The sequence below is a fragment of the Carcharhinus amblyrhynchos genome, unplaced genomic scaffold (assembly GCF_965287045.1).
Source record: "Carcharhinus amblyrhynchos unplaced genomic scaffold, sCarAmb.v2.hapA scaffold_65, whole genome shotgun sequence".
Classification (NCBI taxonomy): domain Eukaryota; kingdom Metazoa; phylum Chordata; class Chondrichthyes; order Carcharhiniformes; family Carcharhinidae; genus Carcharhinus; species Carcharhinus amblyrhynchos.
Window position 1 is genome coordinate 1,115,142 of NW_027649805.1, and position 27,147 is coordinate 1,142,288.

At 44.4% G+C, this 27,147-nt stretch overlaps 1 protein-coding gene across 4 annotated transcripts in view; it reads left to right on the forward strand.

Moving 5' to 3' along the window:
* Positions 1–26,831, forward strand: part of LOC145337711 (cytochrome P450 2J2-like) — a 165,285-nt gene extending 138,454 nt beyond the window's left edge. For 2 of the 4 annotated variants that reach the window (XM_080182542.1, XM_080182545.1), the window contains 2 exons: positions 3,363–3,504; positions 24,682–26,705. In XM_080182542.1, the coding sequence (XP_080038668.1) occupies positions 3,363–3,504; positions 24,682–24,863 (324 nt within the window). In that variant the 3' untranslated portion in view covers positions 24,864–26,705. Of the gene's footprint in view, positions 1–3,362; positions 3,505–16,790; positions 16,919–24,681 lie in introns of all 4 variants that reach the window. The other 2 variants (XM_080182543.1, XM_080182544.1) reach the window with 2 other exon arrangements.
* Positions 26,832–27,147: the final 316 nt, after the last annotated feature.

The following is a 27,147-nucleotide window of genomic DNA, read 5'->3' on the forward strand; positions in this document are numbered from 1 at the left end:
AGATTGCGGAACCTTTAGCTTTGATCTTTGGGACCTCACTGTCCACGAGGATTGTGCCAGAGGACTGGAGAGTGGTGAATGTTGGTCCTCTCTTCAAGAAAGGAAATAGGAATCACCTTGGTAATTATAGGCCAGTTAGTCTTACTTCGGTGGTAGGTAAGTTAATGGAAAAGGTGCTGAGGGATAGGATTTATGACCATTTGGAAAGATGCAGCTTAATCCGGGATAGTCAGCACGGATTCTTGAGGGGTAAGTCTTGCCTTACAAATTTGATTGAATTCTTTGAGGAGGTAACTAAGTGTGTAGATGAAGATAGAGCAGTTGGTGTTGTATACATGGATTTTAGTAAGGCGTTTGACAAGGATCCCCATGGTATGCTCATGAAGAAAGTAAGGAGGTGTGGGATAGAAGAAAATTTGGCCGATTGTGTAAGTAACTAGCTATCTCATAGAAGACAGAGGGTGGTGGTGGAGAGAAAATTTTCAGACTAGAGGCCAGTTACCAGCGATGTACCACAGGGATCAGTGCTGGATCCTCTGCTATTTGTGATTTTTATCAATGACTTGGAAGAGGGGGCTGAAGGGTGGGTTAATAAGTTTGCTGATGACACCAAGATTGGTGGAGTAGTGGATGAGATGGAGGGCTCTTGCAGGCTGCAAAGAGACATTGATAGGATGCAGAGCTGGGCCGAAAAGTGGCAGATGGAGTTTAACCCTGATAAGTGTGAGGTGATTCATTTTGGTAGGACAAATTTGAATGCGGATTACAGGGTCAATGGCTGGGTTCTGAGGAATGTGGAGGAACAGAGAGATCTTGGGGTTCATACCCACCGATCTCTGAAAGTTGCCACTCAAGTGAATAGAGCCGTGAAGAAGGCTTATAGTAAGTTAGCATTTATAAACAGGGGGTTTGAGTTGTGGGGTTATGGTGGAACTATACAGGACCTTGGTGAGACCACATTTAGAACATAGAACATTACAGCGCAGAACAGGCCCTTCAGCCCACAATGTTGCGCCGACCAGTTAAAAAAAAAAATGACCCACTAATCTAAACCAATCCCTTTTCGTCCATAAACCTATCCACGGATCTCTTAAACGCCCCCAAACTAGGCGCATTTACAACTGCAGCAGGCAGGGCATTCCAATCCCTCACCACCCTCTGGGTAAAGAACCTACCCCTGACATCCGTCCTATAACTACCCCCCCTTAATTTAAAGCCATGCCCCCTCGTGCTAGCTTTCTCCATCCAAGGAAAAAGGCTGTCACTATCCACCCTATCTAAACCTCTAATCATCTTATATGTTTCAATAAGATCCCCTCTTAGCCGCCTTCTTTCTAGCGAAAACAACCCCAAATCCCTCAGTCTCTCCTCATAGGACCTCCCCTCCATACCAGGCAGCATCCTGGTAAACCTCCTCTGCACCATCTCCAAAGCCTCCACATCCTTCCTGTGATGTGGGGACCAGAACTGCACACAGTATTCCAAGTGCGGAATATTTGGAATATTGTGTTCAGTTCTGGTCACCTCACTATAAGAAGGATGTGGAAGCATTGGAGAGCGTGCAGAGGAGATTTACCAGGATGCTATCTGGTTTGGAGGGTAGGTTGAGGGAGCTGGGGCTTTTCTCTTTGGAGCGGAGGAGGATGAGAGGCGACTAAATAGAGGTTTATAAGATGATGAGGAGCATAGATAGAGTGGGCATTCAGAGACTATTTCCTTGGGTGGATGTAATTGTTAGTAGGGGGGCATAACTATAAAGTTCATGGTGGGAGATATAGGAGGGATGTCCAAGGTAGGTTCTTTACTCAGGGAGTGGTTGGGGTGTGGAATGCACTGCCTGCTGTGATAGTGGAGTTGGGCATTTTAGGAACTTTCAAACGATTATTGGATAGGCACAATGGAGCACACCAGAATGATAGGGAGTGGGATAGCTTGATCTTGGATTTGGACAAAGCTCAGCACAACATTGTGAGCCAAAGGGCTTGTACTGTGCTGTACTGTTCTATGTTCTAGTACCAGTTTTGATATAACCTGCCCTGTGGTTGGTTTCAGAATGTGCTGTTCCAACACACTATCCAGAAACCGTTATAAGAATTCCTCATATATGCTAACTTTGCCCATTTGATTTTTCCAATCTATATGTAGATTAAAATCTCCCATAATGGGGTACAGGTAGTAAAAGGCAGGTAACTATAGGCTGGTTAGCTTAACTTCTGTAGTATGGAAAATGCTTGAATCTATCATCAAGGAAGAAATAGCGAGACATCTGGATACAAATTGTTCCATTGGTATGACACAGCAGGGGTTCCTGAAGGGCAGGTCGTGTTTGACTAATGTGGTGGAGTTCTTTGAGAACATTACATGTGCAGTGGACAGTGGGGAACCTGTGGATGTGGTGTATCTGGATTTCCAGAAAGCATTTGACAAGGTGCCACACCAAAGACTGCTGCATAAGATAAAGGTGCACGGTGCTACGGGTAATGTATTAGCATGGATAGAGGATTGGTTAACTGACAGAAAGCAAAGGGGGTAACTGGGTGTTTTCCTGGTTGACTGTCAGTGACGAGGGTTCACAGGGTTTTGATAAAGAAAATTCAGAAAAACTGTTTCAGGAAAACCAGAAAACAAAGATTTGAGATAGTAGGTAAAAGAACCAAAGCATTGCTGAGGAGTTGCTTTAACACAGTGGAGTTGTCGTGATTTGAAATGTGTGGACTGTGGGCAATGGAGCATATTCAACAGTAACTTTTGAATGGGAATTCAACAAATAAGCTCCACTAGCATGGAAATGTTTGCTTTACTGTGAGGAAAGAACAGAGGGAAGGTATGGTACTAAATGGAATGTTCTTTCAAAGAGCTAGCACAATCACAATAGGCCAAATGGTCTCCTGTGCTGTAAGAATTTAATTCTATGATGATGAAAGAATGAGGTTAAATATGAAGAGGGATCTGCAGGATAATAAACCTATTTCCAATCTACTGAAAGCTATATATATGTATCAAAGTTTAAGCTTCTATCAGAGGTTCAGTTCTGTTCCATTGTCTTGTTTGGCATTTCTGCTAAAGTCAAATATCCCTTGAAGTTTTGTCTCATTTTACCAGTTGAAGGTGCTTCTTCAAATTAATTGGGCTTCAAATTCTCCATATTTTGAATCAAAAGCTGTAAATATATCAATAAGGCAAATATTGTCTCACTGATGTGGGCATTCAGTGTAGAGTAGGAATGTAACATCAATTAGTTCAGAACCTCACCAACACTCCATGTGTCAACTGAGCCATTGATGCAGCAGTTACTGGTAGAAGATGTTTTTCGTTATTTTGACTCTTGTCAAATTAATTCTGATGGCTTATATTTAAAACAGGGTACCACAGTCATCTCATCCCTCACTGGAGTGCTGTTTGATGGGAAATGGTGGGAATCACCCAGTGTATTTAACCCTAACCGGTACCTGGATGAAAATGGATGGTTCTGTCCAGTGGATGCACATCTCCCATTTTCTACAGGTATGGGAATTATTGTGGAGAATAAACGAGACATAAAAAAAGAATAGAAAGAATATGAGCAGAAAGAGAGAAAGGAGAGGAGCAGAGAAAATTACAGAATCCAGGGCTATCTTTAGGGGAAAGCGAGGTAAAAAAGACATGGGAGCTGGGAAACACAGGGAAAAAGAGATGGAAAAATGTAGCAGTAAAAAAAAGAGACAAAGAATAGCAATAACACTAGAACATAGAACATTACAGCGCAGAACAGGCCCTTCAGCCCACGACGTTGCGCCGACCAGTTAAAAAACAATGACCCACTAATCTAAACCAATCCCTTTTCGTCCATAAACCTATCCACGGATCTCTTAAACGCCCCCAAACTAGGCGCATTTACAACTGCAGCAGGCAGGGCATTCCAATCCCTCACCACCCTCTGGGTAAAGAACCTACCCCTGACATCCGTCCTATAACTACCCCCCCTTAATTTAAAGCCATGCCCCCTCGTGCTAGCTTTCTCCATCCAAGGAAAAAGGCTATCACTATCCACCCTATCTAAACCTCTAATCATCTTATATGTTTCAATAAGATCCCCTCTTAGCCGCCTTCTTTCTAGCAAAAACAACCCCAAATCCCTCAGCCTCTCCTCATAGGACCTCCCCTCCATACCAGGCAACATCCTGGTAAACCTCCTCTGCACCCTCTCCAAAGCCTCCACATCCTTCCTAGAATGTGGGGACCAGAACTGCACACAATACTCCAAGTGCGGCCGCACCAGAGTTGTGTACAGTTGCAACATGACACTGCAACTCCTAAATTCAATCCCCCTACCAATAAACGCCAAGACACCGTATGCGTTCTTAACAACCTTATCTACTTGATTCCCAACTTTCAGGGATCTATGTACACATACACCTAGATCCCTCTGTTCATCCACACTCCCTCTGTTCATCTACACTAGGCAATTGTACAGATACATCTGGAACAGGACAGGTGGTGGCTAAGGACAGGGAAGGGAAAAAACAAAGGAATAGAAAGTGTGAGGAAATAGGCAGAGTGTAAGAATGAAATAGAGTGAAACAAGTGGGTTCAGAAAGTAAAATGTTATATAGAATCATAGAACCCTAAATGCAGAAAGAGGCCCTTCGGCCCATCAGGTCTGTACTGAACACAATCCCACCCAGGCCCTACCCCCATATCCCTACATATTATACCCACTAATCCATCTAACCTACGCATCCCTGGACACTAAGGGGCAATTTCTTAGCATGGCCAATCAACCTAACCCGCACATCTTTGGACTGTGGTAGGAAACCAGAGTACCCAGAGGAAACCCACACAGACATGAGGAGAATGTGCAAACTCCACACAGACTGTGACCCGAGCTGGGAATCGAACCCAAGGTCCTGGAGCTGTGAAGCAGCAGTGCTGACCACTGTGTTACTGTGCTGCCCATATCTGTAGATTACCTGAATTCATTGGAGAGTGAAAACAATAGGAAACTAGACATTAACTATCCAGAAATCACATCTATTCTCTCTTTAAATTCTGAAGAAGTCATATTTGACTCAAGGTATAAACTCTTTTTATCTCCACAGGTGCTGCCCAAAATGCTGAATATTTTCAGCACTTTCTATCTTTATTTCAGACTTCCAGCATCCACAGTATTTTACCGTTATGTTAGCTATCAGGTTCTTTCATAATGGGGTAGACCTGAAAAACAAATGGATTCTCATCAGATAGCTGACAAAAGTGATACTGCTTGTCAAGGAAGGAGGGAGAGGGAAAACTGAAGTACAAGCCAGTTAGCCTAACATCAACCATTGGAAAAATGCTGGAATCAATTATAAGTATTATTAATGCGCTAAGTATTAGAATTATGATTAGAGCAAATCAACATGGTTTTTAGAAAGAAAAATCCTTTTTAACAAATTCTTAAGATGTTGTATGCTGTTTCAAGATTATTTAAATGTTCTTGTTCATTAGAGCCCCTAATTAAGATGTCGACAAATAACACTGTATCCTTTTTTAAAGTTTATTTATTAGTCACATGTAAGGCTTACATTAGCACTGCGATGAAGTTACTGTGAAATTCCCCTAGTCGCAACGGTCCGGCACCTGCTTGGATCAATGCAACTAACCATCACGTCTTTCAGAATATGGGAGGAAACTGGAGTACCCCGCAGACATGGGAAGAACATGCAGACTCTGCACAGACAGTGACCCAAGCCAGGAATTGAACCCAGGTGCCTGGTACTGTGAGGCAGCAGGACTCACCACTGTGCTACCGTATGCCCTGTAGTCAGCTTAAGATCTGGCTCGTTGACCACTGAAATAAAGTGGGTGCTTTCACATCGCATGTAATGTTAATGTAACATCGAAAGGCAATCATTTGCAGTAGAAAAGGCCTTTATGAGGGATGATGGTGAGAAGCTATTGAGATTCAGCTTCAACATTCATTTGCAGGTACGCCTGCGACAAGTCCTGCTGCTAGGTTAGCGAACAGGTCCTCAATCTGCACAGAGAACTGGATCGATTGTTGTCTTAAAATCTGCAAATACTTACAAATACGTTTCAGTTACTGATAGTGACGGTCTCTAAGACTCCTGCATCTATAAGTCTCTTCAATTCCAATTTGACTTTTGGACATATGGCATAGGGTCCTGCTCTGACCTTGACTTCTTCTTCAGCCTTATTTCTGTTGTGGGCGAAGTTTTGGAAAGGATTAAAAGAGATAGGATTTATAATCATCTAGAAAGGAATAATTTGATTAGGGATAGGGATGGTTTTGTGAAGGGTAGGTCGTAACCTCACAAACCTTATTGAAGCTTAGCTATGAGGAGAGATTGGGTAAACTGGGGTTGTTCTCCCTGGAAAGACGGAGGATGAAGAGCAATCTAATAGAGGTGAATAAAATTATGAAGGGCATAGATAGGGTGAAAAATGGGAAGCTTTTTCCCAGGTCAGAGGTGATGAGCACAAGGGGTCACAAGTTCAAGGTGAGGAGGGCAAGGTTCAACACAGATGTCAGGGGGATGTGTTTTACACAGAGGGTGGCGGGGGCCTTGAATGCACTGCTAAGCAAAGTGGTTGAGGAAGACACGCTGGGATCATTTAAGACTTATCTAGATAGCCACATGAATAGAGAGATACAAACAAATGGTCTAGTTGGGCTCATGAGCGGCGCAGGCCTGGAGGGCCAAAGGGCCTGTTCCTGTGCTATATTGTTCTTGGTTCTTTGAGTTTTTTGAGAAGGTGACCAAAGAGGTGGATGAGAGTAAAGCAGTTGATGTGGTGTATATGGATTTCAGTAAAGCATTTGATCAGGTTCCCCACGGCAAACTATTGCAGAAGTAGAACCGACAAGGTGGTTATCTCTGGGCTACTGCCTGAACCGAGTGCAGATGGGCGTAGGGTTGACAGGATTAAGGAAGTGAATGGGTGGCTCAGGGATTGGTGTGGGAGGAATGGGTTTGAATTTATGGGGCATTGGCACCAGTATTGGGGTAGGTGGGACCTGTTCGGGCGGGATGGGGTTGGTCTGAACCGTGCTGGGACCAGAGTGCTGGCGAATCAAGTAAAGAGGACTGTAGACAGGGCTTTAAACTAATTAGCGGGGGGGAGGGTGCGAGGGTAGGTGATGTTACGAGGTCTAAAGTTAAGGAGAGGGTACAGGTAAGGGAAGAGGCCGAGGATGTCCCAATAATAGAGGGAGTAGGGGGCGTGAGTATAGTTGGTGGCGTTGCGGCAAATAGGGTCCAGGTGAAGGTTGGGATGAAGGCACTTTATCTGAATGCACGAAGCATTCGGAATAAAGTGGATGAGCTGGTGGCGCAGATCGACACAAATGGATACGATCTGGTGGCCATTACAGAGACGTGGCTGCAGGGTGACAGGGACTGGGAGCTGAATGTACAGGGCTATCAAGTGTTTAGGAAGGATAGGCGGGAGGGAAAAGGGGGGGGCGTAGCTCTGCTGATTAAGGATAGCATCACGGTGGTAGCAAGGGATGATATTGGAGCCAAGGAGCAGAGGGTGGAATCGTTGTGGGTGGAGATTAGGAACAGCAAAGGGAGGAAGACGCTGGTGGGTGTCGTCTATAGGCCCCCGAATAATGATCTGGAGGTGGGGCGGGCTGTTAACGCGCAAATAAGTGCGGCGTGCAGGAATGGGACGGCCGTAGTTGTGGGGGATTTCAATCTGCATATTGATTGGTCAACCCATGTTGGACGCGGGGGGCTCGAGGAAGAGTTCTTGGAATGCTGCCGGGATAGTTTCCTCGAACAGTGTGTGTTGGAGCCGACGAGGGAGCGAGCTATCTTGGATCTGGTGCTATGTAATGAGGCGGGTAGAATTAGGGACCTTGTGGTGAAGGATCCTCTTGGGGAGAGTGATCATTGTATGGTAGAGTTTCTGGTGCAGATGGAGGAGGAGAAAGTGGGTTCCCGGACACGCGTCCTTTGTTTGAATAGAGGGGAGTACGGTAGGATGAGAGAAGAATTGGCGAATGTGGACTGGGGGAGCGCGTTGGAGGGAGGGTCTGTTGAGGAGCAGTGGAGGATCTTTAAGGAGATCTTTCTTGGTGCTCAGCAGAAATTTATTCCGATGGTCAAAAAGGATAGTAGGAGGAGAGGTAATAAGCCGTGGATAACGAAGGAGGTGAAGGAAAGTGTTAAACTAAAAGCGGAGGAATTTAGAGTAGCTAAGAGTAGTGGGCGAGAAGAGGATTGGGAGAGGTTTAAATGTCAACAAAGATTGACAAAGAAGTTAAGGAAGAAGGGTAGGAGAAACTAAGAAGCTGGGCTAGCACTTAATATAAAAAAGGATAGCAAGAGTTTTTATAAATATATAAAAAGGAAGAGGCTGGCTAGGGTGAATGTTGGTCCTTTAGAGGATGAGAAGGGGGACCTAGTGGTAGGGGATGGGGATATGGCTAAGGTATTGAATAACTTTTTTGTTTCTGTCTTCATGGAGGAGGACTTGAATAATTTGCCGGGTGTTAGCGATGGAAAGGTGGTAGGACCGGAGGGTTTCAATGACATTACTGTTACTAGAGAGGCGGTGCTCGACAGACTGGAGGGGCTGATTGTGGACAAGTCCCCAGGACCGGATGGAATGCATCCGAGGGTTCTGAAAGAAATGGCGGAGGTGATAGTGGATGCCTTGGTGGTTATTTTCCAGATGTCGCTGGATTCCGGGGAAGTGCCGGATGATTGGAAAACGGCTAATGTTACGCCGTTGTTTAAGAAGGGTACCAGGCAAAAGGCGGGAAATTATAGGCCGGTTAGTTTAACGCCTGTGGTAGGTAAAATGTTAGAATCTGTCATTAAGGAGGAAATTGCGAGGCATCTTGAAGGGAATTGCTTGATAGAGCAGACGCAGCACGGTTTCATTAAAGGGAAGTCGTGTCTGACAAATTTACTGGAGTTCTATGAGGATGTGTCTAGGGCGGTGGATAGAGGAGAGCCGGTGGATGTGGTCTTTCTAGATTTTCAGAAGGCGTTTGACAAAGTACCTCACAAGAGGTTATTGCAGAAGGTCGAGGGACATGGAGTTGGGGGTAGGGTGTTAGCGTGGACAGAGGATTGGTTGTCAAATAGGAGGCAGAGAGTGGGGGTCAATGGGTGCTATTCGGATTGGCGGATGGTGACTAGTGGAGTGCCCCAGGGGTCGGTGCTGGGGCCTCAGCTTTTTACCATTTATATAGATGATCTGGAGGAGGGAACCGAGTGTAGAGTGTCGAAATTTGCTGATGACACCAAGATTGGGGGAAGGGCAAATTGTGCGGAGGGTGTGGAGAGTCTACAGAGGGATCTAGATAGGCTGGGCGAATGGGCCAGAAAATGGCAAATGGAATTTAATGTTGGCAAGTGTGAGGTGGTCCACTTTGGTAGGAAGAATGGTAGGAAGGACTATTACTTACGGGGCGAAAAACTGCAGCAGGCGACGGTGCAGAGGGACCTCAGGGTCCTTGTGCATGAGTCGCAAAAACCCAGCTTGCAGGTGCAGCAGGTGGTCAGGAAGGCGAATGGGATGCTGGCCTTCATAGCGAGGGGGATTGAATATAAAAGTAGGGAGGTCTTGCTGCAGCTGTATAGGGCATTGGTGAGGCCGCAGCTGGAGTACTGTGTGCAGTTTTGGGCGCCGCACCTGCGCAAAGATATTTTGGCCTTGGAGGGAGTGCAGAGGAGGTTTACTAGGCTGATACCGGAGTTGAGGGGGTTGAGCTATGAGGAGAGGCTGAATAAACTAGGCTTGTACTCGTTAGAGTTTAGAAGAATGAGGGGAGATCTCATTGAGACGTATAAGATGATGAATGGGATGGATAGGATAGAGGTGGAAAGACTCTTCCCGCTCAAAAAAGACAGTAGGACTAGGGGGCACAGCCTCAAGATAAAAGGGGGGCAGTTTAGAACGGAGTTGAGGAGGAACTTCTTCACTCAAAGGGTGGTGAATCTCTGGAATTCTCTGCCCGTTGAAGTGGTGGAGGCTGCCTCGCTAAATATTTTTAAGACGCGGGTTGATGGGTTTTTGATAGGAGAGGGGATTAAGGGTTATGGGGAGAAAGCGGGAATGTGGAACTGAGCCACGACAGATCAGCCATGATCTTATTGAATGGCGGGGCAGGCTCGAAGGGCTGGATGGCCTACTCCTGCTCCTATTTCTTATGTTCTTATGTTCTTATATGGAGGCATGGGATTGAAGGTGATTTAGCAGTTTGGATCAGAAACTGGCTAGCTGTAAGAATACAGAGGGTGGTGGTACGTGGGAAATGTTCATCCTGGAGTTCTGTTACAAGTGGTGTACTGCAAGGATCTGTTTTGGGGCCACTGCTGTTCCCATTTTTATAAATGACTTGATGAGTGCATTGAAGGATAGGTTAATAAACTTGCAGAAGACACTAAGGTCAGTGGAGTTGTGGACAGTGTGGAAGGATGTCGCAGGTTACAGAGGAACATAGACAAACTGCAGAGCTGGGCTGAGAGGTGGAAAATGGAGTTTAATGTGGAAAAGTGTGAAGCGATTCACTTTGGAAGGAGTAACAGGAATACAGAGTACTGGGCTAATGGTAAGATATTTGGTAATTGGATGAGCAGAGAGATCTCGGTGTTCATGTGCATAGATCCCTGAAAGTTAGCACCCAGGTTGATAAGGTTGTTAAGAAGGCGTACAGTGTGTTAGCTTTTATTGGTAGACGGATTGCGTTTCGGAGCCATGACGTCATGTTGCAGCTGTACAAAACTCTGGTGCGGCCGCACTTGGAATATTGTGCACAGTTCTGGTCACCGCATTATAGGAAGGATATGGAAGCATTGGAAAGGTTGCAGAGGAAGTTTACCAGGATGTTGCCTGGTATGATGGGAAGGTCTTATGAGGAAATGCTGAGGGACTTGAGGCTGTTTTTGTTAGAGAGAAGAAGGTTAAGAGGTGACTTAATTGCGGAATACAAGATGATCAGAGGATTAGATAAGGTGGACAGTGAGAGCCTTTTTCGTCGGATGGAGATGACTAGCATGAGGGGACATAGCTTTAAATTGAGGGGTGATAATTATAGGACAGATTCAGAGGTAGATTCTTTACTCAGAGAGTAGTGAGGGCGTGGAATGCCCTGCTTGCAACAGTACTGGATTCTCCAAAATTAAGGGCATTTAAATGGTCATTAGATAGCCATATGGATGATATTGGAATAGTGTAGGCTTTAGATTGATTTCACAGGTCAGCGCAACATTGAGGGCCAAAGGGCCTGTACTGCGCTGTAATGTTCCGTGTTCAATGTTCTACTGAGACTCTGAGGTTGAGTGACTGGTTTAATGTTGAGTGACATTTGAACTCCTTTCATTGATCCCAGTGTATGTTGCTGCAAAAGAGGCTTCTCAGCTAGGAGCAGGCCTGCTGATCCATAACATGGGGGCTACCCAGAGGAAGTCAACCCAGCAACAGGTGTGTCAGTGCTGTGATCCCCGAAGAATAAATTTAGATGTGAATTACATTGTAAATGGCAGAACCCTTAGGATCTTTAATATACAGAGGGATCTGGGTGTGCAGGTCCCCAGTTCCCTAAAAGTGGCAACACAGGTGGCCAAGGTGATTAAAAAGGCATATGGCATGCATGCTTTCATCAGCCAGGGCATTGAGTACAAGAGTTGGAAACCATATTGCAGCTACATAAAATCTTTGTTAGGCCGCGCTTGGAGTGTTGTATGCACTTTTGGTCACCACATTATCAGAAGGACGTGGAAGCTTTGGAAAGAGTGCAAAGAAGGTTCACCAGAGTGTTGCTTGGTCTCGAGGGTGTTGGCTATGAGGAGAGATTGAATAAGCTAGAATTGTTTTCACTGGAAAGACAGAGGCTGAGGGGAGACCTGATAGAGTTCTGTAGAATTATGAGAGACACAGACAGGGTGAATGGTCGGAGGCTCTTTTCCAGGGTGGAAGTTTCAATTACAAGGGAGCACAGGTTGGGGGGCGGCAGTTTAAGGGAGATGTGTGGGAGAGGTTCCAGGAGGGCTTCCTGAAACAGTATGTAGATAGTCCAACTAGGGAAGGGGCCATACTGGACCTGGTATTGGGGAATGAGCCCGGCCAGGTGGTCGATGTTTCAGTAGGGGAGCAGTTCGCGAACAGTGACCACAACTCAGTAAGCTTTAAGGTACTGATGGATAAAGATAAGTAGTCCTCAAGTTAAGGTGCTTAATTGGGGGAAGATTAATTCCAACAATATTAGGCAGGAGCTGAAGAATGTAGATTGGGGTCAAATGTTTGAAGGCAAATCAACATCTGGCACATGGGAGGCTTTCAGGTGTCAGTTGATAGGAATTCAGGACCGGGACATTCCAGTAAGGGTGAAGGATAAGTATGGCAAATTTTGGGAACCTTGGATAACAAGAGATAATGTGAGCCTTGTCAAAGAGAAGAAGGAAGCATTTGTCAAAGCTAGGAGGCTGGGAACACTCGAAGCAAGTGTGGAATACAAAGAAAGAAGAAAGAGACTTAAGCAAGGAGAACGGAGGGCTAAAAAGGATCATGAAAAAGCATTGGTCAGCAGGATTAAGGAAAATCCCAAGGCTTCTAATACATATTTAAAGAACAAAAGGGCAGCCAGGGAGAGGGTTGGCCCACTCAAGGACAAGGGAGGGAATCTATGTGTGGAGCCAGAGGAAATGGGTGAGGTATTAAATGAGTAGTTTGCGTCAGTATTCACCAAAGAGAAGGACTTGATGGATGATGAGTCTGGGAAAAGATGTGTAGATAGTTTGAGACATGTTGAGATCAAAAAGGAGGAGGTATTGGAGTTCTTGAGAAACATTAAGGGAGACAAGTTCCCAGGGTCTGAGGGATATACCCCAGAATACTGAGAGAGGCAAGGGAGGAAATTGCTGGGGCCTTGAGAGAAATCTTTGTATCCTCACTGGCTACAGGGGAGGTCCCAGAGGATTGGAGAATAGCCAATGTTGTCCCTTTGTTTAAGAAAGGTAGGAAGAATAATCCAGGTAATTACAGGCCAGTGGTAGAGAAATTATCGGAGAGGATTCTTCGAGACAGGATTTATTCCCACTTGGAAATAAGTGGACGTATTAGTGAGAGGCAACATGGTTTTGTGGAGGAAAGGTCGTGTCTCATGAACTTGATCGAGTTTTTCGAGGAAGTGATGAAGATGATTGATAAGAGTAGGGCAGTGGATATTGTCTACATGGACTTCAGTAAGGCCTTTGACAAGGTCCCTCATGGCAGACTGGTACAGAAGGTGAAGTTGCATGGGATCAGAGGTGAGCTGGCAAGATGGATACAAAATTGGCTCGATCAAAGAAGACAAAGGGTAGCAGTGGAAGGGTGTGTTTCTGAATGGAGGGCTGTGACAAGTGGTTTTCCTCAGGGATCAGTGCTGGGATCTTTGCTGTTTGTAATATATGTAAATGATTTGGATGAAAATGTAACTGGATTGATTAGTAGGTTTGCAGATGACACATAGGTTGGTGGATTTGCGGATAGCAATGAGGACTATCAGAGAATACAGCAGGATATAGATCAGTTGGAGGTTTGGGCAAAAAGATAGCAGATAGAGTTTAATCTGGACAAATGTGAGGTAAACCATGTTGGAAGATCTAATACAGATAGGAAATATACAGTAAATGGCAGAATCCTTAGGAGTATTGATAGGCAAAGGGATCTGGGTGTACAGGTACACAGGTCACTGGAAGTGGCAATGCAGGTGGAGAAGGTCGTCAAGAAGGCATACGGCATGCTTGCTTTCATTGGTCGAGGTATTGAGTTTAAAAATTGCCATTAGCTATGAGAAGAGGTTGGAGAAACTTGGTTTCTTCTCATTGGAGCAATGAAGGTTGAATGGAGATCTGATAGAAGTCTACATGGTTATGAGATGGATGGACAGAGTAGATAGTTAGAAGCTTTTTTGAGGTGGAAGACCTTACTAGGGGGAATAGGTTTAAGGTACGATGTGCCAGGTTTAAAAGAGATGTACGAGGCAAATTTTTTACAGAGAGTAGCGGGTGCCTGGAACTCATTGCCGGGAGAAGTAATGGAAGCGGATACAATAGTGACTTTTAAGGGCGTCTTGACAAGTACACGAATGAGATGGGAATAGAGTGCACGGTGGACACAAAACTGGCTCGAATGGGGTTTTAGTTAAGTCAGGCAGCATGGTTGGTGCAGGCTTGGAGGGCTGAAGGGCCTGTTCCTTTGCTGTAATTTTCTTTGTTCTTTATTACTGTATTTCTCCAAGATGCTTTGTAAGTTTGGGTAATGAAGCAGGCTGGGAAATGTCAGGCCTGTAGTGTGATATACAACCGGCCTCAAACTGACCATGATTTTTCCGGGCAATTTTTTAAAATGTAATCTCCTCACACCAGAAATCAGTGCGAGGCTGATTACCAGATGGAAATCTTTATTTTTATGTCATTAGAGTTTCACCAGTGGGGATTAAAGCTAGTCCCTATCAAAAAGGAGTAAGCGTGATGATTTGGCTGGTGGGCTCAGAGGCCATTGAGGGCCTCCCCCTCCCCGTGAAGCTGGGGGTGCGCCTTGGACAGTGCTAACCTGGCACTGCCAGCCTGGCACCCTGTAAGTGCCAGCTTGGTATCTTGGCATTGCCAGCCTGGCATCGTGGCACTGCCCACCGAGCACTGGCCCAGGCATCGATAGGGGGGTGGGGGTGCATGGGAAAGGGCCTGCCAAAGAAATCAAGAAGCCAGTGATCGGGAGGCTTGCAATACACAGAGTGGCGGAGATTTGTTCATGTAAGTGCACCCAAAACACGGGCGGGAAATTTTCCCATTTTCCCGCCCACTGACACTTAGTTTTGTTTGGAAAAATCACCCCATATCTTTTACTGACAATAGTGCTGAGGAAAACAGAGACTACAATATCCTCAGGAACTTTACTGGCTTGGATATAATAGTGACATATTTTTGTTTAAGACTTCCTACTCTCTGAACCTCTCTAGAATGGCCCAGTGGTGCCAAAATTGCCTGCTGTTTTTCAGTGGCACTGTAAACTGTACAACAGCAGCTTGAGTGGAAAATAGTCTCGTTTCTTTGGCAGTGCAAGCCAACCGTAGCAGCTGTTTTACTGCAGTGCAAAAATTTTCCTCTCCCACTCTACCTCCATGCCTATTCTAACGGTACGTGTGGCGGGTTCTGCAGCTTGAACTGCTTGGGATGCCAGTTTAATTAACGAGGGACCTTTTCTTCTGCTCACAGACCTTTCCTGGTCTGATGTCTGGTGTCATTACCTAATCTATCGTTGATTTTGTAAAATGTCAGGACTTCCCATTGTTTAAATTTAAATACTATTTCAATTTAAATTGTCTCCTCATCTCCCGTTTTCTTTTGATCCTATTATATTTGTAACACTTGTTGCAAGATAAAAGCACAGAAAGTGGTATCATGTGAGCTTTGGGTGTTAATAACAGAACTGGCTTATTAGGTAGCTGTTTACCCCAGAGTGGGTGGATCTACACAAAGTAGTTAATTACATCATGGATTGACCACATCACGTTAAAGGACTGTACAACACTTAATAACTCAAATATATAACACTTTGGATGAAGCTCCTCAGGACTGGGAGACTTATCAGCTTGCAGATCATAGAACGTAGAACATTACAGCGCAGTACAGGCCCTTCGGCCCTCGATGTTGTGCCGACCAGTGGAACCAATCTAATGACCCTCTAACCTAAACCTAAACTATTCCAATGTTATCCGTATGCCTATCCACTGACCATTTGAACGCCCTTAAAGTTGGCGAGTCCACAACTGCTGCAGGCAGGGCATTCCACGCCCTTACTACCCTCTGAGTAAAGAACCTACCTCTGACATCCATCGTATAATTGCCACCCCTTAATTTAAAGCTATGTCCCCTTGTGTTAGCCATCACCATCCAAGGTAAAAGGCTCTCACTGTCCACCCTATCCAATCCTTTGATCATCTTGTATGCCTCAATCAGGTCACCTCGTAACCTTCTTCTCTCTAACGAAAATAAACTCAAGTCCCTCAGCCTTTCCTCATAAGACCTTCAAATCAGTACTGTTTCCCTAGTGACTGTAACTTCACCAAGTTCCTCTCTTCCTTCCACCTCCCAATTTACAGCAATTACTGGAATGTTTTCATATCCTCTATAGTGGGGACAGAAGCAAAATATTTGTTCATTTCATCTGTCATTTATTTGTAATCTACTGGTAACTTTCCCTTGTCACTCTAGAGGATCAACACTTACTTTACTGACTCCTTTCCTTTTCAAATATCCATAGAAACTCTGCTATCAGTTTTTAAATTTCCAGCTAACTTCCTTCCGTATTCTAATTTCTTTCCCCTGATTAATCTTTCAGTCATTCTCTGCCATTCTTAATATTCTGACCAATCGTGTGATTTGCCATTTATCTTTGCCCAATTATCAGCTTTTTCCTTAAGCTTGATATTTTCTTTAACTTCTTTAACTCCACCACACATGGTGAGTGCCTCCCTTAGAATTTTTCTTTATAGTAGGAATGTACTTATTCTGAGTATTCCAAAATATCCTCTTAAATGTCTGCCACTGATTCTTTATTGATCTATTCCTCAGCCTAATATTCCAGTTCACTTCAGTGAACTCAGTGTTCAAGCCTACATTGTTGTCCTTATTGAAGTTTAAAATAATGGCCTTGGACTCAGTCTTCTCCCTTTCAAACTGGATGTTAAATTTAATCATATTGTAGTTGCTGCTACTCAGCAGTGCCTTTACTCTGAGATCAATAGTTAATCCTGTCATGTTACACAATACCATATTGAATTTAACGTGTTCTCTTGTTGGTTCCAGAAAGTGCTGCTTTGAGAAACTGTCTCAAAATCATTGCAAGAACTCCTCATCCAGGCTACTACTGCCAACCTGATTTTTCCAGTTGCCTATAGATTAAAATTACCCTTGATTATTGCCGTCCCTTTATCGTAAGCACCAAATATTTCTTCTTGAATACTTCTTCCTGCATTTTGATTACTATTAAAACAATAGAATACTTACAGTGCAGAAGAGGCCATTAGGCATCAAGTCTGCACTGACTCTCTGAAAGAGCATCCTACCCAGGCCCTCCCTCCGCCCTATCCCCCTAAGCTCATGCATTTTTCATGGCATATCAGCCTAACCTACACACGTTTTGACTCTAAGGGGCAATCAATCCACCCTAATATGTTTGGACTGTTAAAGTTTTAGAGGTTTACAGCATGGAAACAGGCAATTGTCCATAGTGCCCAGTTTTTATTATTAAGCTAGTCCCAATTGCCCGTTTTTGGCCCATATCCCACTATACCCATCCTACCCATATAACTGTCTAAATGCTTTTTAAAAGACAGAATTGTACCCACCTCTACTACTACCTCTGGCAGCTTGTTCCAGACACTCACCCCCCTCTGAGTGAAAATATTGCCCCTCTGGACCACTTTGTATCTCTCCCTTCTCACCTTAAACTTATATCCTCTAGTTTTAGATTCCTCTACCTTTGGAAAAGATGTTGACTATCAACCTTTTCTATGTCCCTGGCACCAGGGAGGCAACATACCATCCTAGAGTCTCTTTCACAACCATAGAAGTGCCAATCTGTGACCCTGACAATGGTGTCCCCTATGACTCTTGTTCTTTGGGCTTTGACCTTTCCTGCTGAACAACAGAGCTAGCCGTGATGCCACTGACTGGCTGCTGCTGATGTTTTCCACCGATAGGCCAGCAACCCCCGAACAGGATCCAAAGCAGTAAACCTGTTAGAGAAGGGAACAGCCACGGGGGACTTCTGCACTGACTGGGATCTGTGCTAAGACCCCAACTGTTCATATTATACATTAATGATTTTAATGAAGAGGGAACTGAATGTATTATTTCCAAATTTGCAGATGATACAAAGTTGAGTGAGAGGGTGAGCTGTTCTAACATTTGGGTCGGCACAGTGGCATAGTGGTTAGCACTGCTGCCTCACAGCGCCAGAGACCTGGGTTCAATTCCAACTTGGGTCACTATCTGTGTGGAGATTGCACATTCTCCCCATGCCTGAGTGGGTTTCCTCCAGGTGCTCCAGTTTCCTCCCACAGTCCAAAGATGTGCAGGTTAGGTTCATTTCCCTTAGTGTCAGGGGACTAGCTAGGCTATATGGATGGGGTTATAGAGATAGGGCTTAGTGAGATTGTGGTCGGTGTAGACGCGATGGGCCGAATGGCCTTCTTCTGCACTGTAGGATTCTGTGAGGAGGATGCAGAGATTCTTCAGCATGATTTGGACAATCTGAGTCTGTGGGCACCTGCATGGCAGATGCAGTATAATGTGGATAAATGTGAGGTTATCCACTTTGGTAGCAATAATAGGAAGACAGATTACTTGAATGGGTGGAGGTGGATATTCAATGAGACCTTGGAGTCATAGAGGTTGACAGCATTGAAACAGGCCCTCCGGACCAACTTGTCCATGCCGCCCTTTTTTTTAAACCCCAAAGCTAGTCCCAATTGCCTGTGTTTGGTCCATATCCCTCTATACCCATGTAACTGTCTAAATGCTTTTTAAAAGACAAAATTGTATCCACCTCTACTACTATCTCTGGCAGTTTGTTTCAGACACTCACCACCCACTGTGTGAAAAAATTGCCTCTCTGGACCCTTTTGTATCTCTCCCCTCTCATCTTAAACCTTTGTCGTCTATTTTTAGACTCCCCTACCTTTGACTATCTAGCTGATCTATGCCCCTCATTATTTAATAGATCTCTATCAGATCACCCCTCAGCCTTCTACGCGCCAGAGAAAAAAGTCCCAGTCTATTCAGTCTCTCCTTATAACTCAATCCATTAAGTCCCGGTAACGTCCTAGTAAATCTTTTCTGTATACTTTCTAGTTTAATAATATCCTTTCTATAATAGGGTGACCAGAACTGCACACAGTACTCCAAGTGTGGCCTTACCAATGTCTTGTCCCAACTCCTTTACTCAATGTTCTAACTGATGAAACCAAGATGCTGAATGCCTTCTTCACCACTCTGTCCACCTGTGACTCCGCTTTCAAGGAGCTATGAATGTGTAACCCTAGATCTCTTTGTTCTGTATCTCTCCCCAGCACCCTACCATTAACTGAGCAAGTCCTGCCCTGGTTCAATCTATCACCTCGCATTTACCTAAATTAAACTGCATCTGCCACTTGTCAGCGCAGTGGCCCAACTGATCAAGATCTCATTGCAATCTGAGATAACTTTCTTCACTGTGCTTTATGCCACCAGTTTTGGTGTCATCTGCAAACTTACCAACCATGCCTCCTATATTCTCATCCAAATCATTAATATAAATGACAAATAACAGTGGACCCAGCACTGATCCCTGAGGCACACTGCTGGTCACAGGCCTTCAGTTTGAAAGCAACCTTCTACAACCACCCTCTGGCTTCTGTCATCAAGCCAATTTTGTATCCAGCTACCTCACCCTGATTTAACCTTATGCAACAACCTATTATATGGTACCTTGTCAAAGCCCTTGCTAAAGTCCACATAGACAGCATCAACTGCACTGCCCTCTCCACCTTCTTGGTTACCTCACCAATCAAAGTTGTGAGATATGAATTTCCACTCTCTAAGCCTTGCTGACTGTCCCTAATCAGTCCTTGCACCTCTAAATGCCTTTAGCTCCTGTCTCTCAAAATACCTTCCAACAATTTACCCACCACAGATGTGAGGCTCACTGGTTTGTAGTTCCCAGGCTTTTCCCTGCAGCCCTTTTTAAACAAAGGCACAACATTTGCCACTCTCCAATCTTCAGGCACCTCACCCGTGACTATCGATGATTCAAATATCTCTGCTAGGGGACCTGCAATTTCCTCCCTAGTCTTCGTGCATCAGTCGGTGAATATACAGCAGGCAGCAAGCAGAAAAGAAGGCAAATGGCATGTTGGCCTTCATAGTGAGAGGATTTGAGTATAGGGATGGGGATGTTTTACTGCAATTGTATAGGGCGGTGGTGAGGCCACACCTGGAATATTGTGTGCAGTTTTGGTGTCCTTATCTGAGGAAGGATGTCCTTGGTATGGAGCAGGTGCAATGAAGGTTTATCAGGCTGATTCCTGGGATGGCAGGTCTGTCATATGAGGAGAGACTAAGTTGGTTAGGATTAGATTCACTGGAGTTTAGATGAGTGAGAGGGGATCTCATAGAAACTATTCTAACAGGATTATACAGGGTAGATTTGGAAAGAATGTTACCAATGTTGGGGGGAGGGTCCAGAACTAGGGGTCACAGTTTGAGGATAAGAGTTAAACCTTTTAGAACTGAGGTGAGCAGCAATTTCTTCACCTGGAGGATGATAAATGTATGGAATTCACGAACACAGAAAGTAGTTGAGGCCAAAACTATTAAGGATAGGATTTATAGTTATTTGGAGAGTAATGAATTGATTAGAGATAGTCAGCATGGTTTTGTGGAGGGTAGGTCGTGCCTTACTAACCTTATTGAGTTTTTTGAGAAAGTGACCAAAGAGGTGGATGGGAGTAAGGCAGTTGACATGGTATATATGGACTTTAGTAAGGCGTTTGATAAGGTTCACCATGGAAGGCTTCTGCAGAAATTGCAGATGTATGGGATTGAGGGTGATCTAGGAAATTGGATTAGGAATTGGCTAGCGGATAGGAGACAGAGGGTGGTGGTTGATGGTAAGTATTCATCATGGAGTTCAGTTACGAGTGGTGTGCCTCAGGGATCTGTTTTGGGGCCACTGCTGTTTGTAATTTTTATAAATGATCTGGATGAGGGTATAGTTGGGTGGATTAGTAAATTTGCTGATGACACCAAAGTCGGAGGTGTGGTAGATAGTGAGGAAGGGTGTCTTAGTCTACAGGGAGACTTGGATAAGTTGCAGAGCTGGGCCGAGAGGTGGAGGATGGAGTTTAATGCGGAAAAGTGTGAGGTAATTCACTTTGGTAGGAATAACAGATGTGTTGAGTATAGGGCTAACGGTAGGACTCTGAATAGTGTGGATGAACAGAGGGATCTAGGTGTATGTGTACATAGATCCCTGAAAGTTGGGAATCAAGTAGATAGGGTTGTTAAGAAGGCATACAGTGTCTTGGCGTTTATTGGTAGGGGGATTGAATTTAGGAGCCGCAGCGTCATGTTGCAACTGTACAAAACTCTGGTGCGGCCGCACTTGGAGTATTGTGTGCAGTTCTGGTCCCCACATTCTAGGAAGGATGTGGAGGCTTTGGAGAGGGTGCAGAGGAGGTTTACCAGGATGTTGCCTGGTATGGAGGGGAGGTCCTATGAGGAGAGACTGAGGGATTTGAGGTTGTTTTCGTTAGAAAGAAGGCGGCTACGAGGGGACCTTATTGAAACATATAAGATGATTAGAGGTTTAGATAGGGTGGACAGTGATAGCCTTTTTCCTCGGATGGAGAAAGCTAGCACGAGGGGGCATGGCTTTAAATTAAGGGGTGGTAGTTATAGGACGGATGTCAGGGGTAGGTTCTTTACCCAGAGGGTGGTGAGGGATTGGAATGCCCTGCCTGCTGCAGTTGTAAATGCGCCTAGTTTGGGGGCGTTTAAGAGATCCATGGATAGGTTTATGGATGGAAAGGGATTGGTTTAGGTTAGAGGGTCATTGTTTTTTAACTGGTCGGCGCAACATCGTGGGCCGAAGGGCCTGTTCTGTGCTATAATGTTCTATGTTCTATGTAAAACGTTGTCTGATTGGAAGAAGAAATTAGATACAGTTCTTGGGGCTAAAGGGATCAAGGGGTATGGGAGGAAGGAGGGATCAGGATATTGAAATTAATAATTAGTCATGATCAAACTGAATGGCGGAGCAGGCTTGAAGAGTCGAGAAAAGAACTGACGTTTCGAGTCCAGATGACCCTTTTCAAAGCTCAAAACATCATCTCTTTGCTCTCCTTACAGATGCCGCCAGACATACTGAGATTTTCCAGCATTTTCTCTTTTGGTTTCAGATTCCGGCATCCGCAATAATTTGCTTTTATTGGCAGCCGAATGGCCTACTCCTTTTTCTAGTTTCTATGAAACCAAAACTGGAGATTATAAATATGAGATTGTCACTAATAAATCAAATAAGGAATTCAGGATAAACACCTGTACTAAAGAGCATTGGGAAATTTGTACCTGCTACCACCGGGATTGGTTGAGGTGAATAGCACAGATATGTTTAAGAGCCAGTCAAATTGAAAATATCACGAGGAGAAAGAAACAGAAGGATATGCTGATCGGGTGATTTTTTTGATATATTGTTGTCACGTATTAAAAACAGTATTGTTTCTTGCACACAATACAGACAAAGCATACAATAAATAGGGAAGGAAAGGAGACAGTGCAGAATGTAGTGTTACAATCATAGCTAGGGTGTAGAGAAAGATCAACTTAATGCAAGGTAAGTCCATTCAAAAGTCTGATGGCATAGAACATAGAACATAGAACATTACAGCGCGGAACAGGCCCCTCGGCCCACAATGTTGCGCCGACCAGTCTTATTTTTAAAAAAAAAACATTGACCCACTAATCTAAACCAATCCCTTTTCGTCCATAAACCTATCCACCAATCTCTTAAACGCCCCCAAACTAGGCGCATTTACAACTGCAGCAGGCAGGGCATTCCAGTCCCTCACCACCCCCTGGGTAAAGAACCTGCCCCTGACATCCGTCCTATAACTACCCCCCCTTAATTTAAAGCCATGCCCCCTCGTGCTAGATTTCTCCATCCGAGGAAACAGGCTATCACCATCCACCCTATCTAAACCTCTAATCATCTTATATGTTTCTATAAGATCCCCTCTTAGCCGCCTTCTTTCCAGTGAAAACAACCCCAAATCCCTCAGTCTCTCCTCATAGGACCTCCCCTGCATACCAGGCAACATCCTGGTAAACCTCCTCTGCACCCTCTCCAAAGCCTCCACATCCTTCCTGTAATGTGGGGACCAGAACTGCACACAGTACTCCAAGTGCGGCCGCACCAGAGTTGTGTACAGTTGCAACATGACGCTGCGACTCCTAAATTCAATCCCCCTACCAATAAACGCCAAGACACCGTACGCCTTCTTAACAACCTTATCTACTTGATTCCCAACTTTCAGGGATCTATGTACACATACACCTAGATCCCTCTGCTCCTCCACTCTATTCAAAGTCCTCCCGTTAGCCCTATACTCAACACATCTGTTATTCCTACTGAAATGGATTACCTCACACTTCTCCGCATTAAACTCCATCCGCCACCTCGCGGCCCAGCTCTGCAACCTGTCCAAGTCACCCTGCAAACTTCGACACCCTTCCTCACAATCTACCACACCTCCGACTTTGGTGTCATCAGCAAACTTACTAATCCACTCAACTATACCCTCATCCAGATCATTAATAAAGATTACAAACAGCAGTGGCCCCAAAACAGATCCCTGAGGCACACCACTCGTAACCGAACTCCATGATGAATAATTACCATCAACCACCACCCTCTGTCTCCTATCTGCTAACCAATTCCTGATCCAAGTACCTAAATTACCACCAATCCCATACATCTGCATTTTCTGCAGAAGCATACCATGGTGAACCTTATCAAACGCCTTACTAAAATCCATATATACCACATCTACTGCCTTACCCCTATCCACCTCTTTGGTCACCTTCTCAAAGAACTCAATAAGGTTAGTAAGGCACGACCTTCCCGCTACAAAACCATGCTGACTATCTCTAATCAATTCAGGGAATTCAATTCAGGGAAGAAGCTGTTCTTGAGTCAGTCGGTACATATCCTCAGATCTGTGTATCTTTTTGCCAATGGAAGAAGGTGGAAAAGAGTATGTCTGGGATGCATAGGGTCTTTGATTATGCTGGCTGCTCTTCCGAGGCTGTGGGAAGTGTGGACAGAATCAGAGGATAGGAGGGTGGTTTGCGTGATGGACTGGGCTTTGTTCATGACCCTTTGTAGTTTATTGCGGTCTTGGACAGAGCAGGAGCCATACCAAGCTGTGATACACCAGGAAGAATGCTTTCTATAGTGCATCTGTAAAAGTTGGTGAGAGTCGTAGCTGACATGCCAAATTTCATTAGTCTTCTGACAAAGTATAGGTACTGATGGTCTTTCTTGACTGTAGTGTCAGTGTGGAGGGACCAGGACAGGTTGTTGGTGATCTGGACACCTTGAAACCTGAAGCTCACGACCATTTACGCTTCGTCTCCGTTGATGTAGAGGGGCATGTTCCTGCTTCCTGAAGTTGGTGATTATCCTCTTTGTTTTGTTGACATTGAGGGAGAGATTATTGTTGCCGCACCATCCAATAGAAATGGGAAAGAGTGTCTTATCTTAAACACCAACACGGAGCAGTTGTATTGAATGAACTGTTTCTGCGCTGTACATTTATGTAAAAGTAGAAGAGGTAAAAACAGAATGCTGGAAATACTCAGCAGGTCTGGCAGCATCTGCAGAGTAAGAAAGATAGATCAAATGTTTCTTGCTGAAGACTTACTTTCAGAGTGGAATAGAGTTTAAGAAAACTTAGAGGAAAGGACAAAAGATCCGTGTTGGAACGGTAGGCAGGAAAGAATAGCTAACAAAAGGGATGATATCTTTGCTTTTGTAGCAGACCCAGAGAGATGGATTTATCAATTAAAAGATTTGTAAGAGAGCTGGAAATTGTAGCAATGATAGACTCTCCAAGGGACCAGATCTCCTGACCAAACATCCTGTTTACTTCACTAGGTCACCGTATGTGCATTGGAGTAAACCTGGCTCAGATGGAGATCTTCTTATTCTTCACTGCCCTTATGCAACATTTTCACATTGATGCTGCAGGAGGGAGATACTCCTTGGATCTTGATGGTGTTTATAGAGCAACACTTGCTCCCCGACCGTACTGCATATGTGCCCGCCTACGAAAATAAGGGCATAAGCTTCTCTGTTTTTGCTTGCTCTTTCAGGATGGTTGTTTTATAATCTACGGGTTGATTAGTCAATGTTTAACATTGCTGAGCTAATCCCTCAGCAAAAATTTAATGTTTATTTATGCTTACATTAAGACTGCAATGAAGTTTCTATGAAAATCCCCTAGTTGCCACAGTCCAGCACCTGTTTGGGCACACTGAGGGAGAATTTAGCATGGCCAGTGCACCTAACCACCACGTCTTTTGGACTATGAGAGAAATTGGAGCACCCGGAGGAAACCCACGCAAATACAAGGAGAGCCTGCAGATTCTACACAGACAATGACCCAAGCCAGGAATCAAACCTGAGTCCCTGGCGCTGTGAGGCAGCAGTGTTAACCACTGTGCCACTATGTTGCCTCAACTGAATGACAGTGAAAAACTCACATTCTTGCTGGTGTTTTAAATCCCCAGTGAATTCCCACTGAGTTACTATCACTGAATTGCTTGTGTATCACCGTCAGTACTGGAGCAATTTGTTTATTTTCTTCAAAAAGTACCAATTGATGTTGCTTAAGGAGTAAATATCGGCCTTTTGGCTAAGGTAGTCTCGACATTGCTGTGCTTGGTTGAAGTCATTAGGTTACATTTTACCTTCAGTTGAAGCAATATTTTAAAGCGGCATCTCGGCCTTTTGGCTAAGATGTAAATGAGATCAAGCTTGGAAGAGGAGCTACACCTACTCCAATCAGCTTGGATCATGTAGATCAAGCCCAAGACAGGAAGTGAGAGCCCTGTCGTGTCAGCTTGGATCGGGAATGTCTCAACTTGGGACTCTGAATTGGACTTGAATTGATTGGATTGAATTGGAATAAAGAATAAAAAAGTTTGGAGACTAGTGGATTGAAAATTGCATATTGCCCCACCAACATGGTCCAGAAAAAGTACAAATTTTAGTGATGTTGTTTGATTTTGTATTTGACTTGAGATAAAGGTAAAGTTGCCGTAGTCCCACGTGACCATAGGCTGCTCTCCCCTTTGAGGGGGAGAGCTGACTAGTGGTGATTTAACCTGAGGCTCACCACACCTCGTGTGAGGGACAAGGTTGAGAAGACAGGGCCTTCATGAATAACTTCAGATGGTTTGGGAATTGAACAAGCTCTGCATCATTAAACAACAGTCTAATCAACTAAGCTAAATTGACAGGAACACTGTCGTGTATTGAAATATGCATTGTGCATCGTGTTTACTTTAGGCTACCATTCACATATACCAGGAGAGGAAAACTAAAAGAAATAAAAGGTGTCCATGTTTTAACAACACATTTATCAGTTCTGCAGTAGCGAATGGGTTAATGAACTTTGTAATACTTGGAGAATGAAAAAAATATCGCAACTTACATGCAGCTTATTTTCATATATCTCAGATAGATTCAAGCTTTGTTTTTGTGTGCCCAGACAGGGAGACTGCAGCTGCCCTTGCTGTTGTGCAAGTTTATGATAGTCCGTTCAGAAATGTAGCTGACCCAGCTCGTATCTATGTTTGTATCTTTAATTTTGTGGACTTTCGCCTAACATAGTGAAAGCTTGCATGTTCTAAATATATATTCATATATATTTGTTATGTACTGCTTATGTGTCATGTACCAACATATATATGCTATACAACTTATGAACATAGATTGTTACACCAGTCCCGTTAATTTTAACTTGTCTTGTCAGCTTGTATGTTAGCTAAGGGCTAATCACACACGTTAATTGCGGCTTTAAGGTAACCATGAAGAAATACCGAGGCAGCCATGTTCCCACGATGGAGGACAACCCACAGCCTGAGAACCTGCTGAGAATGAGAAGATGCGTACGTGACGGAGCGGGGAGTATAAATATGTGTTCTTAACTTGTGTTTGGAGAGAAGCCTGAGGAACCGCTGTTAGGTACCAGGTATATCTCCCAAAAGCTTTTGAATAAACTTGCTGTACTTTGACTCACAGTTAGTCTCAGAGATATCTTTACCTACAATAATCGGTGCCGAAACCCGGGATCTGTTTACGGGTCCGGTTGAATGGCCACAACCGGATCTCCGGAATAGATTACCGAACTTAACAGAGTGGGTCAAAGTACAGTAGGTGCTCATCTATGATGAAAGCGTGTGAGAGTGTGTAAGAGGTCTGAACTGAACACGTACGGACAAGGAGGCATCTGTCTTTACACCCAGTCTTAGACCAGTTGTTAAGAGGGGTTGCCCCCCCAAGTGAAGGTCAGGATTTTGAAATGGGTGCGAAGGCTGGAGAAGGTTGCGTAAGAAC